General features: G+C 43.9%; 1 protein-coding gene across 1 annotated transcript in view; it reads left to right on the plus strand.

The window, feature by feature from the left end:
• Positions 1 to 2,751: 2,751 nt before the first annotated feature.
• The window catches only part of NUP160 (nucleoporin 160), a 76,446-nt gene continuing 64,667 nt past the window's right edge, over positions 2,752 to 14,530 (plus strand). Inside the window, exons 1-7 of the mRNA XM_007958509.1 lie at positions 2,752 to 2,851; positions 3,122 to 3,233; positions 9,532 to 9,742; positions 10,030 to 10,252; positions 12,043 to 12,121; positions 12,876 to 12,990; positions 13,944 to 14,102. Of these exons, the coding sequence (XP_007956700.1) occupies positions 2,752 to 2,851; positions 3,122 to 3,233; positions 9,532 to 9,742; positions 10,030 to 10,252; positions 12,043 to 12,121; positions 12,876 to 12,990; positions 13,944 to 14,102 (999 nt within the window). The remainder of the gene's footprint in view (positions 2,852 to 3,121; positions 3,234 to 9,531; positions 9,743 to 10,029; positions 10,253 to 12,042; positions 12,122 to 12,875; positions 12,991 to 13,943; positions 14,103 to 14,530) is intronic.

The raw sequence follows: 14,530 nt of genomic DNA on the forward strand, positions 1-14,530 counted from the left end.
CTATGAGTCAGGTCTGACTCGATGGCACATAACAACAACAACAAATGTGTCTTACATCCCAGGCATGATTTTTCAAGTGTGGAGTCTAGCCAAGGCGATGGGAGTGAGTATAGAAAGCAGGGAGAAAATTTTGGAAGCTATTGCAATTATCCAGGTGAGGTGACAGTGGCTTGGACCAGGGTGATGGCAGTGAGCAGGCGAAAAATGGTTGCATTTTACATATATTCTGAAGGTGGAGTCAAGAGGATTTCTTGATTGATTGGGTGAAAGCTGAGAGAAAAAAGGACTCAAAGATGCCTTGAGGGATTTTGGCTTGAGCAATTGGAAGGATGCCAATAACTGCAGGAACTGAGATGGGGAATCCTGTGGGTGGAACAAGTGTTAAGGGGAGGTCAGGACTTCAGCTTTGGATAGATCACAAGTTCAATTTCAGACATGTCAAACCTCAGATACAGAATACAAACCAAACTCACTGCCATTGAGTTAATTTCGACTCATAGCGACCCCTCCTGAGGCAGATACCCCTGAGGCAGTATCACTATGGAAGTAGATTGCCCCATCTTCCTTCTGAGGAGTGGCTGGTAGGCTTGAACAGCCAGCCTTCTGGTTAGCAGTCAAGTGTCTTAGGCACTACGCCACCAGAGCTCCTAAAATACAAAATTTGTTGTATTGTCATGTGCCTTGGAGTCAGACCCGACTCATGGTGACCCCTCCTTGGGTTTCCAGGGCGGTATCACCACGGAAGTATATTGCCCAACCTTCCTTCTGAGGAGCGGCTGGTGGTTTTGAACCGCCAGCCTTCTGTTTAGCAGTCAAGTGCCGTAGGCACTCTGCCTCCAGAGCTCCCACTTAAAAGAACAATCCAGTGAAAGGGACAAATCAACAATGTAGGAGGGAGGAGAGAACTGCCGGAATGAACTCCTTGAGCAGATCATTTAAAGAAGTAAAAGTCGTCCTCCGATAAGCTCAGGGGCAGTTCAATGTATTGTAACAAGAAGGGAAGGCAGAATATAAAGATACAGATGATGGTAGGTGGGGAGATGTGGTGGGCGAGGGGATTCATCCGACCTTCTCTTTTAATCAGTTTCTAAATGAAAAAGCAGAAGAGGTGTTGGGAGGTTAGAGGAGTTGTGAAATCTTCATCTTGTGAGCAAGTGAATGGGTAAGGGTAGCATGTTTCCCGGGAAGCATTATGGGCCCACTCAAGGGTCCTATCAGGAAGGAATCAGAGGGAGGCATGTCTGTATGGTCATCATTTTTATCCTGCCCTGTTCAGCTGCAGATTTGGATTTTTCAAAGTTGTAGTTTTACCGGGGTATAATGAAGAGAGCTAGTAATGCAGTTATTTAATGGAATTTAAGCAGAGCAAGAAGGAAACAACAAGAGAATGAGGGACAGTGAAAAGGTGTAAGAACTATGGATTGTAGGTGCGATAGAGGGATTGCTGGAATTGGTGTCCTAGAGGGAATGAGTTAGGAAGAAAACATCAGTATAGGATGAATAAAACAGTGAATGACAGAGACAGGTTTTGTCCCTAATAAGACAAGGTTAGAGGTGCTTAACAAGTTAGTTATCGTTAAAAAAAAAAAAAAAAAAAAAAATTCTCCATATTAAACATCTACTCTGCCCTAAATACGGTGTGTAAATCCCTATCTTCTAAACATCCCCTAGAGCCCTTCATCCAGTGATTAACAAGAGAGAGAGGAGTGGAACAAAAGGCGAACAGCTTCCACGTGTGCAAGTGAGTAAACACTTAATAGAAACAACATCAATGTTTAACACGGTATTGCTTCATTATGTTGTTGTTGTTGTTATGTGCCGTCGAGTCGGCCCCGACTCATAGCGACCCCTCCTTGGGTTTCCGAGGCAGTATCACTACGGAAGTAGGATTGCCCAACCTTCCTTCCGAGGAGTGGCTGGTGGGTTTGAACCGCCAGCCTTCTAGTTAGCAGTGAAGTGCTTTAGCCACTATGCTACCAGAGCTTCATTATACAAGAACACACAATACAGACTCTTGAAAAAATCCCAACACAAGGCTCTGTTCCTCTTCACTGCCTCTCCTTCTACCTCACAGGTCTCTTTCAAAGAGTAAAGAAAACGCAATCCGGCGCAGATTTACAGACTGACACCCTGAGGAAGACCCGTTGCCACCGACGCTATTCTGACTCATAGCGACCCTATAGGACAGAGCAGAACTGCCTCATTAGGTTTCGAAGGCTGTAAGCAGACCGCCACATCTTTCTCCTGCTAAGCGCCTGGTTGGCTCGAAACAACGATCGCAGCCGAGCTGTTAAGTACTGAGCCACCAAGGCTCCAGAGTAGAGGTGGAGGCGACAGCAAACTTGGAATCCGGGGAGGGGCCCACCAGCCCGCCTAAAAACAATCTAGCGTCTTTGGGAAGGCTCAGCCCACAACAGCGCCCGCCAGCGTTTTTAAAATGGAAACAAGCCCGCCCCCGCCCCCGGCTCTGAGGCTGCCAGGAGAGGGCAACGCCCCCTCGGAGGCGTCCCAGCCGGCCACTCGAAGGTTGTCGCAGACTCGGCTTCCCCTTCCTCATTCTCTAGTGGCGTCCTCCCTGCCCACCATTCTCTCGCTAATGCGATGGCAGCCTCGTAATGGAGGGTCCCTCCAGCCTTTCCCCTCGCCGGGCTTCTTCACCTGTTCACGACTCCGCTCGTCCTGCCCCCGGAAGTGACGACTTGGGCACAGCCCTGCCCGTGTCCCGTCGGGCTTCGCGGCTGCGGCGGGAAGATGGCGGCGGCGGGAGCCATGGAACGGAGCTTCGTGGAGCTCAGCGGAGCTGAGCGCCCGAGGCCGAGGCATTTTCGGGAATTCACAATTTGCGGCATTGGTAGGGAAGCGGCCAGGGAGGCCGCGATCTTATTTTTTTTTCCTCTGGCTCCTCCCTTGCCCCCGGGTATCTGGCCCCCCGCCCCAGTTCATTCTAAGTCCTTGGTACTCCAGGCCCAGAATCAGAGCTTCCCCGGTGTCCAGCTTTTTGCTCTTTTCATCTCCTTCTCTTTATGGGTTGTCATTCCGTCATTCTCTGCTTCCTCAACGCCCTGGACGCCTGTCATCCCCAGAAAACCACGTGTGCAGGCTGACCGCGCTCCTTTTGCAGGGACCGTGAATGCCGTGACCGGAACGGTGAAATACAGTGAGAGCGCAGGAGGCTTCTACTATGTGGAAAGTGGTAAATTATTCTCAGTCAGCAGAAACAGGTTCATTCATTGGTAAGTGCCCTGTTCGTCACACCTTCCTGGAAGGTAGAGTTGTTCGATGTCAGGATTTTTGTGGCTGTTTCCAAAGTGTCATTTTCCGGAATGATAACGGACATTTAGGAAAGGAAAAAGACTGTTTTCAATTGATGTCTGAAGCCTGGATTAATTAAGGAGAAAGAGTTCTAGGAGAGATACAGCTCAGGCATCACTAAAAGCAGAGGGAATGTAGCTTAGGGAATAAAGCCCTGGAGACCAGGTTTTAAACATGAACTCATTGTTCTGTACTGCTTGACATCTTCCATCACTCTAACTATTGAAGTTGTATGGGTCAGGCATTGTGGTAGATACAAGAATGAAATGATGAGGAAAAAAAAAAAAAAAAAGCAACTTGCTTTTATACTGTCATATGCATGATCTTATTTAATTTTAACAACACCTGTGCTTTAGATATTGCGATGTCCATATTATACAGACTAAGTCTATATAACTGTTACTGGTTTATCCATGTAACTGTTGTTATTTACTCCCCCATTGAGTCATTAATTCAATAGTTATTTGTTACGCTTTCACTTGATGAAGACACAGTGGTAGAGTTGTAGGGAAAGAGCATATATGGACTCAGCTTTCATGAGACAGTTTTGTGGAGGAAGAAAAACTTTAACGACCATGTTTAAAAAAATACAACTGTTTTTTTACATGCCCTCAAGAAAAAGTGTAAAGGCTATCAGAGGCCAAAGGGAGGACTTACTTTGGATTGATGGGGTCTGAGAGAGTCGGAGTTAAGCTGCTGAATTCTGAAGGATGGAAAGTTAGCTAGGCATCGGAGGTAGGAAGCAGTCCTACAAGAATTACATGTGCAAAGGCCATGAGATGGAAAGAACTTGGAAGGTTTGGGGAACTAACCAAAAGTCTGTGTGGCTTGACTACAGTGGGTAGAGGAGGAAGTGGGAGAGATGCTGAGACTGGAGAAATAGGCAGAACTCGGACCACGAAGGAGCTTCCTCAGGCCGTTTTAAGGATTTTGGATTTTTATCTTCAGTACATTAGGCACTCATTGGCAAGATTTTATCACAATTGCATTTTTAAAAGATCAGTTTACTGTGAAAAATGGACTTGGTTATTGTTGTTGCTATGTGCCATCGACTTGGACAGGACTCATAGTGACCCCTCCTTGGGTTTCCAAGGCAGTATCACTACAGAAGTAGATTGCCCCATCTTCCTTCCGAGGAGTGGCTGGTGGGTTTGAACCGCCAGCCTTCTGGTTAGCAGGCAAGTGCCTTAGGCACTGCGCCACCAGAGCTCCGTAATATAGAACAGTTTGCTTTTATGATGGACCAAGTAAGACATGCTGGTGGCTTGTGTTGTGGGAGTGGCTAAGAAAAGAGAAATCGATGTATTCAAGATACATGTGGTAGGTAGATTCGCTGGAACTTGGTGATAGATTGAATGTGGTAAACAGGGAGCAAGGACAACTTGCAGGTTTCTGATGTGACTAACCAGCTGTTGGGGGTGGGTGCTCTTGCCATTTACTGAGATACAAAAGATGAGTTTGGAGAGATGTGATTGATTCTTTTATATGTACCAAATTTGAAGTTCCTGTGTGCCATGCCAGTGCCAAGTAGACATTGAGATTTACAGGGCTGAGGCTCAGAAGACAGATAGGCATTTTAGCTATTGTATATTAGAGCTACAAATTTCACTTATTTAAAGAATATTTTTGAGTGTCTAAGGAGCTCTGGTGGCATAGTGCCTAAGGCATTTGGCTGCTAACCAGAAGGTTGCCAGTTCAAACCCATCAGTACTCTGCAGAGGGAAGACTGGGCGATCTACTTCCATAATGATTTTACTGCCTTGGAAACCCAAAGGGAGTCGCTATGAGTCGCAGTCAATTCAATGGCAGTGACTTTGGGTTTTTTTCCCTTTGAGTGTCTACTATGTTCCAGCCAATATTTAAAAAGTGGGGATAGAGCAGAGAGCCCGCTATCATGGAGAGACAGGCAATATAAAACAACGACAAACAAATGGAATAAGGGGAAGTAAGGAAAGAGGGAAGGGGGAATATCAACAGGAGCTACTCTTTCATAGGGTAATTGTGGTTGAACAAGACCCAGTGATAAGTGGGCATCTGAACAGAGGAAATGAGGATATCTGAGAGGAGAGTGTTTCTGGTAGAGCCTTGCAAGAACAAAAGGTGCAAAGAACCCTAAGACTGGAGCTTGTTTGTTGTGTTCAAAGAATGGCAAGGAGTCTGCAGCCGAGTGAACAAAGAATAGAATAATAAGAGAGAAGTGGCCAAGGGCCAGGTCAGGACTTAATCAGTTATTTTAAAGCTTTTGCTTTTACTGTGCGTGAGATGGATGTGGCGATTTAAGTGGAGGAGTGTCATGATCTAAGTTGTGTTTAAAGGGTCACTGTGACTGCCGTCTTGAGACTACAGTGGGGAAAGGGTAGAGGCAGAAATCAGTTAGGAGACTACTGCCACAATCCAGATGAGATGTTGGTGGCTAAGACCAGGTGGTAGTAATAGAGGCAATAAGAAAGGGTCAGATTGTGGGTATGTTTTGAAGATGAATTTGTTAGAATTTACTAATGGATCAAATGTAGGATATGCATAAAATAAAGCACGAAGGGTAACTCCAGTATTTTTGACTGAGCAACTGGAAGTTGTAGAGATATGATTAATAGAGAGAGGAAAGAATGCAGGTGAAGCATGTGTTTTTGCTGCTTTGTTGGATTTGGTAGGGCTAGGAATTCTGTTCTGAATAGGTTTGAGATGCCAGTTAGATATCTAAGTGGAGAGGTTGGGCTAGGGCAAATTTGGGAATCACTGGCATTAGATGACATTTAAAGTTGATATACTGAGTGAAATCACCTAGAGGATGAGTGTTAATCAATACTTCTCAACCTTAGAAATATTGGCGTTTGAGGCTGGGTATGACTAGATACTACTATCAGCAATGAACAACAACAGTTCTTTATTGTGGGGGGCATCGTAAGATGCCAGACAGCATCCTGGCCTCTGCCCACTACTTAACCAGTAGCACACATGCATGTGCATGCTTGCACACACATACACACACATACCCTATCCCAGTTGTGACAGCTAAAAATGCCTCTAGGTGTTGACAGATGCCGTTGGGATTGAACGAGGAAAAATTGCCCCCAGTTGAGAACCACTTGTGTAGCTGAGGGAAGAGGAAAGATCTGAGGACTGAGCCCTGGGGTCATTCCACCATTCAGGAAAATGAGAAACCAGTGAAGGAGATGGAGACAGAATAGCTGGGGAGATGAGAGGTGAACCAAAGAAGAGGATGTACCAGAAGCTAAGGGGGTATTTCAAGTAGAGTGAGAGAAAACCTATCACATGTTGTGTGTAAGTCAGGTAAGATGAGAAATGAAAATTGACCTTTGCATCATGGAAATCATTGGTGACCTTGTTAACTGCTCCAGTAGATTGGTTAGGCAAAAGCCTGAGTAAGTGGCCTCAACAGAGAAGGGGAAGAGAGGAATTGTGAGTATAGAACAACTCTTTCGTGGGGTATTGCCACAAGGGAAGCAGAAACCAAATGGTAGCTGAAGGGTGATGGGGAGCTGTAAAGGAACCATATGTTTATATGCAGTTGGGAGTGATCTAGAAGGTGCAGTTGAGGGCCACCGCTAGGGGAGAGGAGTTCAAGAAAATGGGATATTAGAAAAATCATCAACATGGATATTGAAATTATAAGAATTATGGCAGAGTGGTGTAGGAGAGAATGACAGCCAGGAGCTAAGGTCTTCAAGTAATGTTGTTGTTGTTGTTATGTGCCGTCGAGTCGGACCCGACTCATAGCGAGCCCTCCTTGGGTTTCCGAGGCGGTATCACTACAGAAGTAGATTGCCCCATCTTCCTTCCGAGGAGTGGCTGGTGGGTTTGAACGGCCAGCCTTCTGGTTAGCAGTCAGGCACCTTAGGCACTACGCTACCAGAGCTCCTTTCAAGTAATGATGGGTATATATATAACTGCAGTGAGCAAGGGTAGCAGGTCGTATCGGATGGCAAGAGCCCCAGAGCTAAGAGATTTGGGCAGAGAGGGCTTTACAGGTCTGGGTGGCAGTGGGGAGCAAGCAGGAGACCTGAACTCTACCTTGAGACCCCATGACAAGGAGCCTGGTAGAGAAAGCTGCCACTGTGAGAGAGGGCTGGAGGGGACAGCGTCCTCAGGGAAGATCCGGAACCTAAGTTTACCCAGAAGGCAAAAAGGTGAAAGAAGTGTTGAGAGAAAGGGTTCAGGATGTGGAAAATTGTGCTGATGACACCACATGAGTTTGCTGCAAGTAGGAGTCCACTTCAGCATTCTGGAGAAAATGTGATACCGCAAGTGGTCGAGAAGGTGCCTTTCACAGCCATTACGTGTCATCTGGTGCCATTAAGGATAAGGCTGCGTAGTCCAAGAAGCCCAGCTTAACTGCAGAGATGGAAGGGAGGAGAAGTGTCAGGATGAGGAAAGTATGTGGATTTGTTAGAGCACAGTGCTGAGTGAAGGACATAAATATGTGCCAGTGTTTCTTACAAGATAACAAATACTGGTAAGACAAAAATAAGAAAGCTCTTCCTTAGCATAAGGTGACCTCCAGCTTCTGTGATGGGTAGAAACTAGGCACGGGGGATGGAGGGTTGTTAAGAGTTTTAATCTGAATTCCAACATCAAACGTAGTGGCCTTAGGTGAAGTGCTTTGTTTCCTACTGAAAAAGCATTACAATTTGAGTCTGAATAAAGTGTGTGTGTGTGTGTGTGTGTGTGTGTGATGCATTTTATCAAAAAGCATTTATAGAATGCTCGCTATGTCCCCAACACTTTGCTGGGTCTGAGGATATCACAGTGCATAAGACAGAGCTTATAGTCATTTATTAGTAAACAAGTTTCTTCTGGTTAATAAAGTGAAAGTCAGAATAGCTTATCAATGTGAAAACTAGCCACCAGAAGAACAAAATTCAAAATCATAAAAAAGACCAGACTCACTGGACCGTGGCACTTAGACACCCTTCAAACCTGGAACTGAACCCCCTCCAGGGATCACCTTGCCGTCAAATAACAGACCTATGAAGTGAACAATAACTCTTGAGGAACGCATTCCTAAGATAATCAATTCTTTGAGACCAGAAGGCCAGCATTTGCCCAAAAACAAAGCTCAGAAGACAGGAAGGGACAGTGAAGAGAGACTAACGGATATAGGGAACCCAGGGAGGAAATGGGAAGAGTATTATGTTGAGGGAATTGAATTGCAACTAATGTTAACGAAACAAAATGTGTATAGATGTTGAATGGGAAACTAATTTGCTATGTAAACACTCACTGAAACCACAATTTAAAAAAAATTATGTACACACATTAACCACACATTCAACATGCAAAGTTACTGTATTTTTTAGAATATTTCTTTAGTAAGAAATGTTGTTGTTGTTGTTATGTGCCGTTCAGTCAGATCGGACTGATAGTGACCCTTCCTTGGGTTTCCATGGCAGTATCGCTACGGAAGTAGATTGCCCAACCTTCCTTCTGAGGAGTGGCTGGTGGGTTTGAACCAGCCTTAAGCACTATGCTACCGGAGCTTCCTTAATAAGAAATGTTGACCCCCAAAGCAAACGTACAAGGGCAAAAACCATAAAGTTGTTACTACTTTGTGCTGTTCCAGGTTAAGAAGGTTAGAAGAGGGAAATACCCGCGTTATTGAGGTCAATTTTGTTCGGCTGTATAGTAGTATATGTGAAGGCTACATTCTACTGCAACCTGTGGGCGTGTGTGACAGGCATTTTCATTTACTGGAGTTAATTGCCTTGGATATTGATCTAAATAAATGAACTATCAAGTTTGGAAATGCCTCTGTTTAACAAACTCATAGATAATAAGATTTGAATTTTATGTTACACTGTGTTTTGTAAATCTGCATAATGTGGTGATTGGGAATGTTAAACGTGGTCTGAATTCATTTATCCCAATTTTTCAATTAGGAGTGTTCACTTGGAAGCTAAATGATGACCACCCACTGCCATCAAGTCAATCCCACTCGTAGTGACCCTGTAGGACAGAGTAGAACTGCCCCATAGGATTTCCAAAGCTATAAATCTTTACGGAAGCAGATAGCCTCATTTTTCTGTCCCACAGAGCAGCTGGTAGGTTTGAACTGCTGGCCTTTTGGTCAGCAGCCAAATACTTTTAACTGCTGTGCCACCAGAGCTCCTTACCTGGAAATTATCCTGTCATATTTTAATGCAACTATCAAGGGGTGAGGGGGAGCATAAACTTTTTAAACAAATGTTTCTCTTTCAACAGGAAAACCTCAGGAGATACATTGGAGCTGGTAGAGGAGTCACTGGATGTAAACCTGTTGAATAATGCAGTTCACCTCAAATTCCAAAACTGCAGTGTCTTACCTGGAGGGGTGCACATCTGTGAGACTCAGAATCACGTGATGATCTTGATATTAACCAATCAAACAGTGCACAGGTTACTTTTACCACACCCTTCTCGGATGTATAGGAGTGTAAGTTGGTTATGTTCCAAATTACTCTGGCTGTCATAGTACTAGAGCTGTAGCCTTTGGAATCGAAGGGTATTTGGACTTTTTGTTAAAGGTCACAAAGCAGACTTTGATGGTTACCATTAAAAATAACCAGACACACATTTCAAGTTGAAGGAAGTAATTTTCATTAAAAGGAATAGCTTGCTTTTCAAGCTTTACAGTGTTTTTTGCTTTGAAAGCAATTGAGAGGCTCCTAGCAAAACTTGGGTTGTTTTGATTTAACGGATGTCTTTTTAATTACCCCACAGGAGTTGGTAACTGAAAGTCAGATGCAATCAATATTCACGGACATTGGAAAGGTTGATTTCAGGGACCCGTGTAACTATCAGTTAATTCCGACTGTACCTGGACTGTCCCCTAATTCTACCGCCTCGGCAGCCTGGCTTAGCAGTGATGGGGAGGCTCTGTTTGCTCTACCATCTGCTTCTGGAGGAATCTTTGTTCTTAAACTACCTCCTCATGACATACCTGGTGAGAACTGAGACTGCATATGGATTTAACTTTAAGCAAGGAATGTTGATGTGAAAAGAGACCTTGGAAGTCCAGCCCCTCGTGCACTGTAGGAATTGTTCCTGCACTGCCCCTGAAGTGCTTGGGCCTTATGACTTGCCTAACGAGTCCCTGGAGCTCTGGTGTAGTGCCTTAGGCACTTGACTGCTAACCAGAAGGCTAGTGGTTCAAACCCACCAGCCACTGCTCAGAAGGAAGATTGGGCAATCTGCTTCCGTAGAGACACCGCCTCAGAAACCCAAGGAGGGGGTCACTATGAGTCGAATTGAATCGACTCAACGGCAGTGAGGTTTGTTTTTTTTGTTTTTCCCAATGAGTCCCTAGTGCTTTCCTCCCCACCCCATCCCCCAAAAAAACAAAAAGCAGAAGATGAGACTTCATACAGTAGATGAGGGATGGGATAGAGATGAATTGACTAGCTGTTGACCCTCAGCTTAAGGTACCATCATTAAACTAAATGAATCAAAACAAAGTTCAGATGCTGATACCCTGCACCAAATTACCACTATAGCTTGCCTGTATCGTTCCGTTCCAGAAAACCAGACTCACTGCCATCGAGTCGATTCTGACTCATAGCAACCCCACTGGGTTTCCAAAACCGTAAATCTTTACAGAAGCAGGCTGCCTCATCTTTCACAGAGTAGCTAGTGGGTTCAAACAACTGACCTTTTGGTTAGCAGCCAAATGCCTTAACTACTGTACCACCAGAGCTCCTTGTATATTTCCATTAGCTTCCTAAATATCTGCCATTACCTCTCTTCAGAAACTTCTCAACCAGAATAATGCACTTAAAACATAAGTTGGATCTTGTTACTCCACTACTGAGAACACTCCAGTGACTTCTCATCTCACTCAGAGTCCTTACACTGACACACAGTGCCTCACTGCTGCCTCTACCCTCATCTGATTCTCTCCCTGTCTCTACCAGCCACAAGGACTTCTTGCAGGTCCTTGAACTTGCCAGGCACACACCTGCTTCAGGCCTTCGACGGGGGTAGTCTCCCCAGCCACCTGCTTGGCTTATTCTCAGTTCCTTTAGGTTTTTACTCATTGTCACCTTCTCAGTGAGGCCTCCCTGACCACCTTTTTCAAAATTGCAACCGTTTTTCCCCCATCATCACCTCTGTTCTCTACGTCCCTTCCCTATTTTTTCTCCATTTATTACCATTTTACTGAAATTATTAACTGCTCTGCTTCCCCTCTCCCCCCAGTGGAATGTAAGTTCCTTGAGGACAGGAGTTTTCTCTTTGTTTTCTTCACTGTTATGTCTATAGTGCCTGGCATGTGAAAGGTACCCAGTGATTCTTTTGGAAAGAAAGAGATAGTTCAGTTGAGTGGTAATGTGGGTTACTGTCTGTAAACAACAAAAAAAGTACTAATTTTATCGATTGATTCAAAATATTTTAGGTGTGCTAGTTTAGGAAAGGAGCTCTGGTAGCATAGTGCCTAAGGCACTTGACTGCTAACCAGAAGGCTGGCGGTTCAAACCCACCAGCCACTCCTCAGAAGGAAGGTTGGGCAATCTACTTCTGTAGTGATACTGTCTCAGAAACCCAAGGAGGGGTCGCTATGAGTCGGGTCTGACTCGATGGCACATAGCAATAACAACGTGTATAGAAAAGATACATCCTAAAACTGTTAGTGTCATTTATAAAGACTTTGTTTGTGGTTGTATCATTCTTACCTTTGGGTTTCTCTAAGTCTGATCAAGAGGTGCTTTGGGTATCCCTGACCTGTTTTCAATCTTATAGGGATGGTGTCAATTGTGGAACTGAAACAGAGCTCAGTAATGCAACGATTACTTACAGGCTGGATGCCAACAGCTATCAGGTGAGTGCTGTCTAGCAGGTAAATCAAAACCAAACCCACTGCCATCAGTTGATTCCGACTCATAGTGACTCTATACCACAGAGTAGAACCACCCCATAGGGTTTCCAGGGCTGTAAATCTCCACAGAAGCAGACTGCCTCATCTTTCTCCTATGGAGGGCTGACCTTTTTGCTTAGCAACTTTAGGTTAGGGTGCTTTAACCCCTGTACCACCAGAGCTCCTAGGTAAATCAAAGGGCCCACGAATTTAACCTGTTTGCACTGGTCAGCTCCTAGTAAGGGCTGCAGTCTCACTCCAAGGAAGATAAGCCACATCTCAGAAAACATCTTCATAACATCACATTCCACCTGAGGAAAGCCAGGCTCCAGGGTCCACTTCATTTGTGATTGGGCACCTTGGCAGCAGAAACTCTGGCTTGTTCTTTATTTTCCCACTCTGTGCAGTTCACTTCTCTGCCCAGACTCACCAAATCCAATTTTGTGTGAAATTACTAGATGCAGAATGTTTTTGATGGTTAGAATAAAATGATACAAAAGGAAGCAGTATTCCCCTGTTAACATACAAACTTTCAAAATTTATTATAGAAATTGTTCATTAATCAAATAAAAAATGTGATTACCTTGTACCAACATACAAACTCTTGCTCCTTCTGTTGATAGTGTCTTTATAATTTTATTACATCTCTTGAATCTCTAATTCTAATGATCAGATTTGCAACAGTAAAATCTAAAAACTTCTGGCTTTGTGTTTGTAGGGGTGACCAAGGGCCTTCAGATCGACCCCTCAGCCTTGCTGTTCATTGTGTTGAACACGATGCCTTCATCTTTGCTCTGTGTCAGGATCATAAACTACGAATGTGGTCTTTTAAGGTAAATGTGGCATTTACAGTTACTGTTAAGTTAAAATAGGATTGTAAATGGTGAGAAAATTGAAACAAATCTTGCTGCTTCTCTGAAAGATTATCAGATCAATATGTTTGGAAACTGTAGGTCTTTTCCACACTTAGAAAGTTCCATTTAGCTTTATTTTTCATACATTTCCCTCTACCTTTTGGTCTTTTTATTTTGAAAATTACAAAACCTGCAGAAAAGTTAAAAGGAGTAGTACAGTGAGTATACCTTCACTTGAGAAACAAACTGTTTTGTTTGTTTTGTTGTGATTTGGGTGAAAGTTTACAGAGCAAATTCATTTGCCATATAATAGTTCATATACATTTTGTTTCATGACATTGATTGCAGTCCCCATAATATAACAGCTCTCTTCTCACTTCCTCCCTGTGTCCTTTTCCCTTTGTCCTCCTTTCCTATTCATTCCTGCCCTCTGAGCTGTCTTCTTGTGCATATACTGCCCATCTGATCTCCCATGCTTGATTGTTCTAAGGAATGTACCTACCTAGTATAAATGTTCACCTTATATACCTGTCTGTTGTTTGGCTGGAAGCCACAGGAGTGTAATTCCAGGCCCAAAGGGTGACTAGGGGCTTTCACTAGTCTCTGTCAGACTAGTAAGCCTGGTCTTTTTTATGATGTTGAGTTTTGTCCCACATTTTTCTCTACCCTATCAGGGCAACAAACTTGTTTTTAAAATGCTAATAGGTAAAATTGTTGTCAAGATTCTTCACAAAGAAAACAGGTGATGATTTTATCTTTCGGAGTGAAGAGATATTTTTCATCTCACTCTTGTAAAACACCTGTAGGTCTTTCACAGATAAACTCTTAAGTGTGCTGGGTAGGATAGATGGGCATCCTTAGTAAGGGAAGGGAGTCTATTTTTATGACCTGTATTTCCTTTGATGCCACTTAATAACTTGTGTCTTGGGCAGGACCAAATATGCCTGATGGTGGCCGACATGCTAGAGTACATCCCTGTGAATAAAGACCTGCGGCTCACCTCTGGGACTGGACACAAGTTGCGGCTTGCTTACTCCCCTTCCTTAGGACTCTACCTGGGGATATACATGCATGCTCCAAAACATGGGCAGGTAGGAGACAAGGAGCTTCCCTCTCCATGCTTTATGAAGATGTGACTGCAGACATGCTGAATCTGTTTAAGATCTTTGTACCAGCCTAGATGTTTCATGTGTTAGGTGGTTTCTGAGGTGATAAAAGTGGGTTTTGTGCTGATAGTGAATTAAAGAATCTTGAAGGAAGGCCAGGATGGAAGGGAGAGAATTTAGAGGTATATAAAAATTCCCTGAAATTAGATACGAAAGAGCAAAGTTAGAAGTCTGAGTAAGCAATAGTTACTGAAAAGGACATAGGTGGTAGGTGTTGGGGGGAAGTTAATTTTTAGAAGTAATTTTTTTTTTTTTTAATTTTATTTTGATTTGGGTGAAGATTTACAGAGTAAATTCACTTTTCATACAGCAGTTCACATATACTTTGTCTCATGTCACTGACCAAAATTTAC

This window comes from Orycteropus afer, unplaced genomic scaffold (assembly GCF_000298275.1).
Source record: "Orycteropus afer afer isolate SDZICR_OR568_19922 unplaced genomic scaffold, OryAfe1.0 scaffold00997, whole genome shotgun sequence".
NCBI lineage: Eukaryota > Metazoa > Chordata > Mammalia > Tubulidentata > Orycteropodidae > Orycteropus > Orycteropus afer.